This window comes from Corythoichthys intestinalis, chromosome 3, assembly GCF_030265065.1.
Source record: "Corythoichthys intestinalis isolate RoL2023-P3 chromosome 3, ASM3026506v1, whole genome shotgun sequence".
Classification (NCBI taxonomy): domain Eukaryota; kingdom Metazoa; phylum Chordata; class Actinopteri; order Syngnathiformes; family Syngnathidae; genus Corythoichthys; species Corythoichthys intestinalis.
In genome coordinates, this window is record NC_080397.1 from 52617123 (window position 1) to 52630786 (window position 13664).

General features: G+C 36.9%; 1 protein-coding gene across 5 annotated transcripts in view; it reads left to right on the forward strand.

Moving 5' to 3' along the window:
- The window catches only part of poc5 (POC5 centriolar protein homolog (Chlamydomonas)), a 43378-nt gene that overhangs the window by 22308 nt on the left and 7406 nt on the right, over positions 1-13664 (forward strand). For all 5 annotated transcript variants that reach the window (XM_057831264.1, XM_057831267.1, XM_057831266.1 and 2 more), the window contains 5 exons: positions 5903-6061; positions 8328-8435; positions 8603-8705; positions 11847-11956; positions 12041-12133. In XM_057831264.1, the coding sequence (XP_057687247.1) occupies positions 5903-6061; positions 8328-8435; positions 8603-8705; positions 11847-11956; positions 12041-12133 (573 nt within the window). The remainder of the gene's footprint in view (positions 1-5902; positions 6062-8327; positions 8436-8602; positions 8706-11846; positions 11957-12040; positions 12134-13664) is intronic.

Here is a 13664-nt window from a genome sequence, read left to right on the forward strand (position 1 = left end):
ACAATGTCACTCAGTATTTGAGTATTCGTTCTTTTCACCAAATACTTTTATACTTGTACAGTTTTTGGATCACCACTTTTACTTGACTAATAATATTTTGAAGTAACACTACTCTTGAGTAAATTTTTTGGCTACTCTACCCACCTCCTCCTGCAGACTCTGAAATAGATAGCAAGGACTATGTTTTTCTTCATTTATAAGGTCAGGAACATTAATTGATGACATGGCAGTGTTAGCTTCTAAAATGGCTCTGATGTTTGTTCTCTTCTCAAAGTGCCTTAGAATAATAGTGTTAGAATAATAATGGAATAGAATAGACTGTTTTTGTCATTGTAACAAGTACCCGTAGATTGAAATTAAAATGCAAACCAGTCGCTGAATGAGCAATAAAGAAGAAAATAAAAACTAAATTGACAAGTCGAACCATGGGTCAAATTGTTCAAGATAATCCTTACGTCTGATTGTGTTTCCCAGCTCTTTTAAAAAACAATGGCTCGAAAAGCCCAGCCTGGATACAATAGAACTCAGGAACTTTCAGCCAATATCCAACCTCATTTTTATTTTAAAAAAAAAAAAAATGTTAGAAAATGTTCTTGCTAAACAACTGACAACTTGAAATGCATAGCATTTATGAGAGATTTCAGTCAGGGTTTTCGGAAATACCGCTCTGCTGAAACTGCCCTGCTGAAAGTGTGTGGCGACAGCTTGATGGCTGCAATGCATAGGCGGAGTTAGACTTTTGGGGTGGGGAGGGCACAATATGTTGATGACCCCAAAACACAGTGTGGGCAAAAAAATTAACTTACAAGAATGTTTATTATAATAAGTTGAAAATGAGTATTTTTTGTTTCCCATCATTCTTGAGAAGACTTCTAAAATCAGGCTGCTTAGGCTATACTTTTCGCCAAGATCAGTGGATGACGTGTCAGTGTAGTTACCCTAGTCTGGGTGGAGCCACTGCACTGCACTTATTTGCTTGATTTCCATGTTTTGGTGATGTAGTTATCTACGAGGTTTTAAAACATGGCACATCCATCAAAAAGAACAACTTTTTTTTCTGTCGTATACCGTAACATAAGTACTGAACGGTAAAAAGGCAATGTTTCACTGTTTTACTCGTAGGATGACCTACAACTGTTCTTATTGTAATTCAAGTCCTGTATGAAGTTTTTCCAGTTTAGTAAACGTCGATGTCCAAAACATATAACTGTGCTTCTTTTCTGGCTTCAATTAATTATTTAAGTCGACAACCCTCACACCCAAGGAGTGTGTGCGCGCTTCCACGGCCATGGGACACAATTTTTGACGGGGGTAACTACATTGGCAAGACACCGGTGGTGGCTCTGTTTTACAATTAGCGTCTTTAGTGGGGCAAATTGCAACTCTGCTCAACATTTTGACGGTGGTCTCTAGCGTTTCATGGTCCACATTTTCAATCCTTGGTTCTTGCTCAGTAGTTGTTGTCACTTTTGAAAGCTACGTTTAAAAAAAAAAAACGTATAGCCTATACATCTTGCCTTTTCGGTCCTCGGGTGGTTTTGGCTAAGCATACAAATGACTGTCTAAGGTGCTAGTCACATAGTCTGTTCGAAAAATCATTTTGACCCATTATAAAAATATATCTTTTTGTTCATTTCATTCATTTTTTTGTTTTATTGCTTTACAACTTTTATAGACAGTATTTTTCCGGAAAATTCTAAATTTTAAAAACATATATTGTATAGGATGTAAGTCAGCTACATGCAATGACAATTTTCGGCCACCATGGGGGCCTGCTCCTGGCCTCCCCTGAAAATCCACTTATGCTTTTAGCCACACTTAGAATTTCATGATTTTGGGACTAATTCAGAATTTTGACATTTTTTTTCTCCCAAAAAAATGATGGATGCAAGTAGACACATGCACCTGCTGGTTCCAGGAGAGAAAAAAAATCAGGATTTATCAAGGGAAATTAGAGCGCTTATTACACATATTCATTTTGATTTTAAATGAAATGAGCCCAATCTGTGCCTGTGTTCCCTAGACTCTGTAGACTCTTTACAAACAGGTATTTAAAGCTTTGTGTTAGTGTTTTCATTTTTAAATAAGTTTTTTTTTTCTTTGTTTTATTTTTCACTTTGATTTTGCATTTCGTTGTGTGAAGCGCTTTGTGACTCGTCTGCGTGATTACGACTTTATGACGCCGGAGTCCCGTCCGCAGTTTTTAATTTTTTTAAGTCGCGTAACAGTGTCTTGCCCGCCACCATGGTAAGTACAGTATATTATTTGTCATTTAATTGTGTTATTTATTAAATCTAAATGGTTGATCTTTAATTGCAAAGCACTGCTGGTATTTTATCTTACTGTATGTGTGGTCCACTTTGTACTCGGACTTGTTTGACGTCACGCTAGCGCTACTCTATGTGGTTTTGAGCGTTGCTTTCACGTTGGGAAGCGGCGGTGTAAGCCAGTTAACATTAAAAGAAGGCAAAGAAAGGGTAAACGTCGCAGACTCGGCGATGCCCCCCGTTAGCTGGCTATTAGCCCGCTAGCTTACTGACAGCGTTCATTTTCACCGCTGAACAGGTGTTCTGTCACATTTTACACCCCATCACAATTGCAAATTTTGCGGAAAATGGCCGCGAATGCAGCGGTGTTCTGCCAAAATGCGAATTTGACACCCAAAGTACTACCGTGCGTGCTCAACTAGTTTTGTTTGGATTAATACAGCCAGAACGTACTAAGAATGCCTTAAATGCTTTAAAACTGCCGCACAAAACCCAATGGTTAAAAGTTTGAGAAATAAATACATGCGAAAAGTATTTTTAAGGCAACGAAAATGTCATATAATTCTCAATAAAAACAAAATAGTGAATACTCGCCGCTTTTAACCGATGTGGACATATGCTTGTGCAAGCGTACACACTGTGTATGACGTTTCCATAAGCGGATTTTAAGGGGGGGGGGAGGCCCCTCTTGGTGGCCGAAAAGTGTCATTGCATGTAATTGACTTTCCTATGTATATATATATATGTATAAGTTGTAAAGCAATAAAACTGCAAAAAAAAAAAAAAAAAAAAAGAATTTAAAAAAAAACATTTTTATAATGGGTTGAAATTATTTTTCAAGCACTTTAGACAGTCATTTGCTTTGCATATAATTTTAAAATATATATATAATAGAGAAAAAATATTTTTAAAAACGATTTTTTTTCTTTGAATGTTTTTTTTTTTTTTTTTTTTTTTTTTTTTTTTGATTGAAGCAGCTTTCTTGGAAATTGAATGATTTAGATACAAATGTCCTAATCATAGTATGGCCCAAACACAAAAAGGATTGCTTCAATCAAAGAAAACTTTTTCAATGAAAAATTAAGTGTTCATATGCAAATTTTTCAATCTCAAATATTTTTTCGCATTCAAAATTTTTTTTCTATGATTGAAATTTTTCTTTTTTTGATTGAAGTGATTTTTCTTTTTGAAAATCTATATTTTTTTGAAGCAACTTTTTTTAGATTGAATGATCAAGAGAAAATTGTCCCAGCCAAAATGAGGCCCAAACACAAACCGACATTACCTGAATCAAAAATAGCCTCAATAAAAAAATTAATAAAATAATAATAAAAAATAGCTTTCACATGCATTTTTGTTTTTTTGTTTTTTTGTGTTTCAAATTTATTTTTGTATTCAAATACAGTTTTTTTTATTGAAGCGACTTTTTTGGTTGAAAATATATATTTTAATTGAAGCAACTTTTTTTTGATTGAATTATAAAGACACAAATCTACCTCCATATGGCTCTGCCCAGGGGATACAATTTTCCAAATTCAATGGATGACGATCTTGAAGAAAAGTATTGCCTAAGCAGCCTGATTTAGAATTCCCCTCAAGAATGATGGGAAACAAAAAACGCTCATTGTCAACTTATTATTTTAAATATTCTTGTAAGGTAATTTTATTGCTGACACTGCGTTTTGGGGTCATCAACATGCCCCCCCTGCCTTAAAAGTCAAACTCCGTCTATGGTTTCCCCTCATGGTTCTCAGACATATCCTGCCAAGTGGCTGCACACATTTCAACTGCACTCCCCTCTCTCACGAACTATTTATTCACCCCATATTCAGCAAGTGCTGGTATATATTCTAACAGTATGATAACCTCAGGCCAAAATTTTACAGTGTTGCAATTACAGCTCTAAAATGTGTTACTTTGAGAGATCTGGGTTGAAAAAAAAAACGTTTTTTCAATTGAACAGGATTTTTATTTTTCAAAACATATTACCAAATTGGAACAGAAGTATAATGTTAACCTAAAGTAAATTTTAAAATAACAAAATATTTGAAATAAAATTAAAATAAATGCAGTCGTTTAGGTGAGCCTACACCCACAGCCACAGCTCAACATTATTACCATCAGAACAAAAATGATTGAATTATTTTCCATAAAAAGCACGCGTGTATGACTTGTATCATGTTTACATTATACACACACTTTCTCAACACACAGTTGCCAGAGAGAGAAAAACACCGCATGTTTTACCACCGCTAGACACACTAAACACGCTGGAGTTAACTCTCGTAGCTGGTGGGGAACATTCGTGACAGCGTTTACTAACTTTTAATTTTGTATAAACGCCAAATCATTTTGGAGGTATTGCCTCCTCGGCAGCCACCTTCCGCAAACATGTTTTTACATGTCTGTTGGCCCTCCTCTAAGCTGCGACCGTTTCTAACTTTTCTATCGCTGAAGTATTCCCATACCAGCGATTTCGGGGGGTTTTTTTATGGGGGGGGTTAAGAGTTTCAACTCCTCCAGCCATCATGTAGGACAGCTGACTCTGACTCTGAGCAACAACAGGTGGGGGAGGATTTAGCCTCCATGTATTTATTAGGGAAATAAAAAGTAGCAAATACCTTAGGGACGGTATGACGGAAATTTTTTGCAGTTTTGAAACCATGACATTTTCATACCACGGTACACTTTGAAACCTGTAATCGACACGTCTAGTTGTACATGTATGTTTATGATGTAACTTGTTTATTTAGCACCTTTGGATAACATTGAGAGTCAAGCTGAATGTAAAAGAGTGCTTATTCACTGCCACAAAAGCTTCGGGTGCAAAATATTATAAGGGTGCAAAATTTGACAGAACACCGTTGCCACTAATAGCTGCCCTTTTCCTTGTTGAATTGCCCAAGATTTGGACCTTATTTGGACCTACATGGTATTATTGTGCAGCCATTGAGGTATGTTTTTGCAAGCAAATATGTCTATTGATTTACTGTATAGCATTATTGTATGGGCCATCATGGTTGTGTTTTCTAAATGTGTGTTCATAGTTTGACCGTGAAAAATGTCAGTTGAACTATGGTGTGATCGATGTTAAAGGAGAAAAGAAATAGTGTATCTATTTTTTTTACTTTATTTTATTAATATGACGTATAATACATGTTTTGGGATAGTTATTTTGAGATTGAGGGTACCTAAAGGATTCATTCCGACTCGCGCGAAAAGTCTGGTTACGTCGCCAGCATAGGATGGGAACCGGTTCGTAAAACGGTGACTACTTGTATAAAGTTTACTTACTTAGGAAATCTGGTTCTTAAAACAATTTGTATTGTCGTCTTTGAAGGTCAAATAATTGAGAAAACAGGTTAACATTTTAACCCTTTCATGCAAAAATTATGACAGGGTCAGGATTCTTTTCTCAAATATTTTTAAAACTCTGACAGCACGATCAGAAATGTTAACGTAACGGTCCACTGTAGGGACCACTGTCCCTAGAAGGGTTCAAAACGGACACTTTTCTACACTCATTGCCAAACATCTGTCTCCTGCTTTGTACTATGTACAAAGGTATGTTCACCAATCATTGACACTACAAAATTCCACCCTTGCTTTATGCTATTTGCATTCCTTTTCTTCAGATGGGTGGGCACCACAGAACCGGGCATTCCGGGGGTGGGCGTGGTGGAGCTGGCCACCCTGTGGCCAAGCACCCTGGACCCGGGTACCATGGAGCTGGGCAGAGTGCAGCTACACACAGTTCATTCCAACATGGGTCAGAGACATCCTTCCAAAAACAAGTAAGCAACTGAAAGGCAACAGTTTCCAAGTCACTTTTTTCACATCAATTTCAGAACAAAAGGATTTAACTCTTTCAACAAGTACAGTGTTCTTACAGGGAACCACGAATAGAAAGACTTGTAGTTCTTAAATGATAAACGTTAGTATGAGTTAAAATAAATTTATATTAAAACCCCTCTTTGTTTTCGTTTTTATACGATTTAGAAAATGAGTTTTAACTAGTCAGTCGCCATTGTTGTTGACGTCGCGGAATGGTGACGTCACAGGGCTACGCTGCAGAGCTTCCAGAGTATGACTCTAGCGACATAAACGTGTCACATGTTCAGCCCTTTCAATTTGAACCTGAGAGGAACATTAATGAGCATGACAATACTGTCGATATTTCACAAAACAAGCAGCAAAAGAAAAATGAACAGGAAAGACGGGATGAGACGAGACGAGAGTAGGACAAAACCGGTATCCTACCAAAATGTGCTACACCGGCGAAACATCTACAAGAGGCGTATTTGACACACAAAGTACTATCGTGCACTTTAAGCTTGTTTTGTTTAGATGCATGCAAGCAGAACATATGAAAGATGCCTTAAGAAAATAACTTAAACCCAGATCAAATAAGGGTGGTTTAAATACTCTATGTGACTAAGATGATCAACAGATCAACAATCTGCTGTAAAGCTACCGCAAATAAACACAATGTCTGAAAGTATGAGAGGGAAACACATGCAAAAAGTATTTTGAAGCAATGAAAAGTTCATTAAAGACTAAAAAAAAAACACATATAGTAAGTAATTAGCGCTTTTAATCGTTGTGCGCATGTGTTGGACGTCTCGCCGCTTATGAAGGAATTGCAGAACACCGGTAGTGTTCGTCTAGTGACAGTGACAGGTGCGGACTCCACACTGTAGCTAGATGCAGGTGAAAAACAAAAAAAAAAATTAAAAGTGTTCAAGAGCACACTGTTTGTAACATTAAGTAGCACCACAAGGACCATGTTATTTTTTTTTCTACATCAATAGTATGTGTATTGCTTATCGAGCTATTAGCTGCAATCAGTAACTCAAGTCCTCAGATGAAAACCAACAAATCTGTTAAGCGCCGCAAAGCAAGGTAGGACCCCAAATTGCACACAACAATAACGGAGGGATAGAGGGATTTATTGGACACACAAAAAAAACGCGATAGCGAAAAGGGAGACCAAAAATAAGGGTCCGTGACGGTTGGTCGTGATCGATTAAGATAAAAAAGAAAGAAAGAAAATACAAAAACGAGCGAAAACCGCAGTGAGAGGTAGACAAACAAAAAAAAAAACAAGGCAATGATGCAAGTAGCAACAAAGGGATATACAAACTGTCAAATAGCAGCAAGTCAGTATCTCGGCAACCTGCCTAGGATTGGTTTAAAGACACTGCTGATTAGCTGGAATCAAATTACGGTATGACGTTGCGAACTCATGTTAGGTTCTTTGTTGGTTTTCTCCTAGTCTGACTTGTCCCTGTGATTGCCCATTGATTTCACCTGTTGTGCCTGCTCCTAGGGTATCCTCCAATCTGCATCCTCATGTTACCCCTTGTCTGCGTGTGTGTATATAAGCACCCATTTTCTTTTCACTCCTTGTTGCGTTATTGTCTATGTCAATGTCCATGTACACGTCCGAACCTGTTCTCGCCAGTTTTCTCCAAGCCGTCGTGTTCCCCTCAGTAAGTTTTGATACCCAGCCTTTTATTAGTAACCTGAGTTTTGTTTGCTGCTGTGTTTTTTGGGATCTCATCATTATTTGTTGGTACTTTGTTTTTTGCTTGCCGTAATTAAATCATTTGTGCGCCGTCATTATGCCTCGCCTCCTTCCCCTGCATTTGGGTCCACACACCACCTGCCTGCCCGTTTCTTAGCAACTCATCCCACATTTCTGTAACAAAACAACCTGACAAGCAGCAGAATGAAAAAATCATGGCAGTTGTCGTACTAGCTTCACTTGCTACCTAGCACAGCTATTTTCCTTGTCTAGCCCAATCTATGGCGTCACCCCAAGCGTCCATTACGCGCATAAAACATGGCGCCCTCCATAGGTCAAAACATGTACTTAATATTATAGATTTATAAGTAAACTGCAATATTGTATGTGTTTCTAATAACACATTTGAGTAAAAGATTGTTCTCTTTTACTTGTGGCTTGTTTGAGCCTACAAGTCTTTTAAGTCCGAGGTTCCCTTTAAAGAATTGCTTCCTGCATTAATACTCCATCTCAATATTAAATAATTTTAACAGGGCTTTGGGGTGATTGCCATCCAACAAAAAACAAAACATGTTGCCAAGAGTAGTGTGACACCACCTATGACTTCCACCAGTTTAGAGTTCCATCATGCTGTGCCACAGGTAAGGAAAGTTTAGAGTGTGAAGTTGAGTAGTTCTTTTTTTGTGCTGCAAGTTGTTGGTACCAAAAAAAAGCTGCTACGACCAAAATTTGTTTTAAATTGATTATTTGTAGTTTTCATGGACTCGTTGTCAAATAATGTTTTTTTTGTTTGTTTTTACCCTCCAAGCAAACTCATGGTCAGGCTACCGCCTCCAAATTTCTCCAGTCCTCCCAACAGGCTCCTCACACTACTGGAGGCTGGGCTCCATCCAGAATGCACCCCAGCACATGTAATGTACACGCTATTAAAAATAATATTTCCCAAACAAGACAACATTAAAGTTGAAGACCAAAAAAACAAGTTTATTAATGGTACTGAAAGCAAAGCCCTCTCATATGATGCAATGTAATGATTAGGGATGTCCCGATCACGTGATTGGAAATCGGGCTGATGGCGCCATTTTTCAGAGGATCATAATTTTATTTTGCATTAATGTTAGAATAGGATCTTATAGGAGAATGTCAAAAAATAAAATCATTAATTGAAAAGGAGGCATCTGAGATGAGCCACCTATCTTCTCAATATACAATTTTGGGATTTAAATTGTATTTGTCTAAGTCTGGGGTCGGCAACCCATGTTTTGAGAGTCGCATGTGGCTCTTTAGCGCTTGCCCTAATGGCTTCCAGGAGCATTTTCAAAAATGTTTGAAAATAGAAAAAATAAAGGGAAATTTTTGTTTTGAAATGGTTTCTGTAGGAGGACAAAAATGCCACAGGCATTCTTAACATTTTCCAATGATTAATTTAAAAAATTAATTACTGCCCGTTAACGCGATAATTTTGACAGCCCTAGTATATTTATAATTCAAAATGTCCTTTTTAGCTTAAAATCATTATATGATGTGTAATATTTAGTTGAAAAAATTATTCACTCGCATATTTTAAACTTTTAAACAAATTACATTACAATGAAAAATTTGGCATCCGTAAAAAAGTCACGGATATCTATCTAATAACTATCGCTTAATTGTTTTTTATTTTTTTGTTACTGTCGCATTTTCCCCAATATGTTCGATGATAAATAATCGATCCAAACGAAGAAAAATTGAAAAATAGCGTTTAAAAGGATAAAAATATGAAAAAAAAAATCGACCACTCCTTGTTGTCTGCGATTTCTGGATCTCGACCCTTGTTATATCCCCATGTTTCACCCATAAAATCCGCCTGTGGCCATTCACAGCTGTCTCTTGATACTCAGTGATACATGCTACATGGAGTTATGGGAGCAAAACAAGGTAAGTACGCGATAATATATCGTTAAAATCGTGGCGTCTTTAATTCTGCTCTCGCGTGCCCTCGCCTCCAGTTAGGGTTTTGCTGTTTATTTATATATATATATTTTTTAAATGCCCTCCTGTTCAAAAATTTTCTTCCCTTAAAATTGAGATTTTAAGCTTTCCAATGATGTATCACACATGCATAAAAGACAATTTTGAAATTTGGCCAAATTGAGGGTGTCTGACCGGAACCGGAGGCACCTGAGTGTTTTCCGCCATACGCATTTTTAAATAGGCATTTTTAAGCGAACGCATTCATGAACAACCGGGACATTTTTAAACAGGCATTTTATTGGAGAGCATTTTGACTCTTTGGCCAATCATATAGCGAGAATAATGAAACGTCACTGTCAAGCACAGGCCCACCGAGGGGTGGTGAGGGCGAGTAGATAGTGTACCTACACCGGGAGATAATAAAGCGTAGAAAACCGTTCACCGATGGTGAGTACATGAAGGAGACATTCATCAACATATCAGAACAAGTCATTAATATTGTAATCAGGCATGTGCCGGTATGAGATTTTGACGGTACGATAACCGTGAGCAAAAATACCGCGGTTTCACGGTATCACGGTATTGCAATTATAGCTACAAAATGTGTTATTTTGAGATGTGTGGGTTAAAAAAAAAAAAAACTTTTTTCCATTGAACAGGATTTTTTGTTTTGTTTTTCAGAACATAGTTGCAAATTGGAACATGAATATATTGTTAAAATAAATACATTATCAATAAATAAAAAAAACATTTTAAATAAAATTAAAATATAACTAATGGACTATACCCACAGCCACAGCTCAAGTTGCTTAAGATTAGAGCAAGAACAAAATAATTTATGTAAAAAAGTAAAACACTTCTGAATAAAAATTTTTAAAAATGTATACTGCATGACTTTTTTATTATTATTTTTTTTTTAGGGTGGAAAAGCTCAAGTGAAGTTTTGCTATTTTCAGCCACTGTGTCAAATCTGGTCATGCCTTTGTGTTAAAAAGAACATAAATAATTCATAAGTTAATAAGTTAGTTAAAAATGTACAAGTTAGTATAAGTTAGTTAAAAATGTAAAAGTTAGTTAAAATGTAAATATTGTTGTGGAAAGGTTTCATCTAAAAAAAAAAAAAAAAAAAAAAAAAAACATTGGGAGTGAGACCTCTTCTTGAGCTAACAAACGTGGATTTGTGCTTAGGGCAAGATCATCTTTCGTTAATCCCCCCCCTTCATTCAAGCAAATCAAGCTTGTTTTCTCACTCTGCGGCTGTAATACTCGGCGAAGTTGCTCTTCCAGCTAAGCCTAGGCTAACATTAATCTTTGTAAGCTTTTAGTTAGTGCGTATATCGAATTTGAAAGGAAAATGTGTGGTTTGTTTTTAGCGAACTTTTCCATGGTGCTAATCTGTTGAAGCTACTCACGTCTCACACATGGAAAAATACAATTGTACAATGTTTTAAATGTATTTATTTTGTATATTACACTTACCACGATTTGAGAGCTCAATAAATTGAAGAAAAGAACGACTTATGTTTGGAATATTTGTTTTTGGGTTTGCTTGCTGTCTAGCCGATAGCGTCACTTTCACACACAGAAACAAACGGGAGGGGGTGAGCGCTGCCGCGCCACGCCACTTCTGGCTGCATTTTTGACACATGAAAAATGGCGAATACCATACTACGGTCTGACAGAAAATTTTAGTGGTTTTGAAATCGCAACGTTTTCACACCACGGTAAACCGTGAAACCGGTAACCGGCACATGCCTAATTGTAATGAAGTTAAACTTGAGGTGGCATCATACAACATAGTAGTCATGTGGTGCATTGGATGCAACGCAGGGAAAATAAACATTAAATCATGAAAGATGATTCTGTATTTTTAGCCGACTTAGTCATTTTGATAGTAGGTTAATATAGCAAATACAGATACATACAGAATGTGTTTCCTTCATTATTAGGCTTATTTAAGGCTTTTATTTTTTTGCGGCTCCAGACATATGTTTTTTGGTCCAATATGGCTCTTTCAACATTTTGGATTGCCGACCCCTGTATGGATTTTTTCCCCGACCATTCAGTTGTTAATTTAGTGACTATTTCTCTCTTGACAGACCCCTCACAGGCTTGGGATGAGCCTCGCATTTCAACATTTGAGCAACACCCTGTTGGTAGCCCAGGCTTTGACCACCCACAGTCTTGTACCCACCATGAGGAGAGTAGGGTATGGTGAACATGTGAAATGGTTGAATCGCTTCAGGAATCTCACGACATCACCATTCATGGAAATTGCATTTCTTTTCCACAGCTGGGCGTGTGGTACACGAGTGAAGTCTTCCCTTCCACCTCCGCTGGTCACAGTGCATTCCCACAGGGGGGAAGCTCTAGTTTCCACAAACAGGTGAGCTAAACCCCCATTTTTCCCCGTACGACCATGAAGTCACACCAGTGTTGTCACAGATTACTTGAAAAAGTAATTTAATTACTGATTACCGGTTGCTCCTCAAAAAAGTAATCTAGCTACTTTACTGATAACCTTACTGATTATCAAAGTAACTCCGTTACTTTAAAAGTAATGGTTACTTTTTACCATTTTTTTTTTCTCCCTTTGCTGCCTCAATATAAGAATGACAACAGAAAAATGTCATCGCATTTTCGGATAATTGAATTTTAATGTGAAGATCAGAATTTTTCACATTAATCTTCAAGTTAGCAGGGGTTTAATTAGTCAATAGAGTTGATTTCAACCACAATTGAATCTTATATTATAGTCTTATATGTATCTCTTTCCAATGCTAAATCTGAAATTGGGGGGGTGCGCTACTCACGGTTTTTCACTTCTGGTTCTGGTCCCCATTAACTGTGAAAAATGAGGGATCACTGTACACTGTGGTGATGGTGAGTCATCAAAAGTCTTTCCAAACAGCTTTTCAAGTCATCTAGTGAAAATTTCTTTAAAAAAAAAAAAAATACTGTATTTTTTTTTTTTTACATCAATATATAGCAAACCCCCCCCAAAAATCGCAACAATAGTTTTTTCCAATATCGTTCAGGCCTAGCGTACATACTTCTTATGACTCCAGGCTGTTTGTCCCTGCTCATTCATTCAAAGCTTTTGTCGACATCTGTGGTAAGCAATTCAAATCTGTTTATTTTTGTTGCACTTCAAGTGTAGGATAAATCTGTTGCTGGTGAGGTGCAATAAATATGACAAGGTTCATTAACACAACTACCTGTCTGTTCTTCTTTATTCAACTGACTTTAATACTACTCAGAAAATTTCAAATTCGTTGACAAACAACTTCTTTTTAAAGTAACGGAAATAGTTACTTTCCCTGGGAACTAGTTACTTTTACTATCGAGTAATTCAGTTACTAACTCAGTTACTTTTTGGAAGAAGTAGTGAGTAACTATAATTACTTTTTAAAGTAACGTGCCCAACACTGGTTACCAGTAATATCTTTTGGTGTTAATATCCCACAATACAGTCAGGACAGCTGCGGCTTATAGTCCAGTGTAGCTATCTATGAACAAATGTCGTTTTCATGTCAAATTTGGTGGGTGGCCGCTTATAGTCAGGTGCACCTTATAGAAAATTACCGTACATTATGAGGCAATAACAAAATAGTAACGCACAGACACTAAGGAAACTGACTTTAATCAGATTATTGGTTTAGAAAAATGAACGCATTAGATTGCTCGTTACTGAAAGAGCTTAATCAGATTACAATTTGTCACTTTGTAATGCGTTAGTGACAACACTGTCACACTTACCTGAAGGAGACCGAAGACCTGAGTTTATTAGTAACCAACCCATTCCATGACAAGAACTGGGTAAACAGGATGGCTTGAAGGATTTTTTTAGCTTTTTTTTTTGTCAACCACCATAGTTTGAATATTTCACTCCAAAAGATAACATGTGGTAAATTACT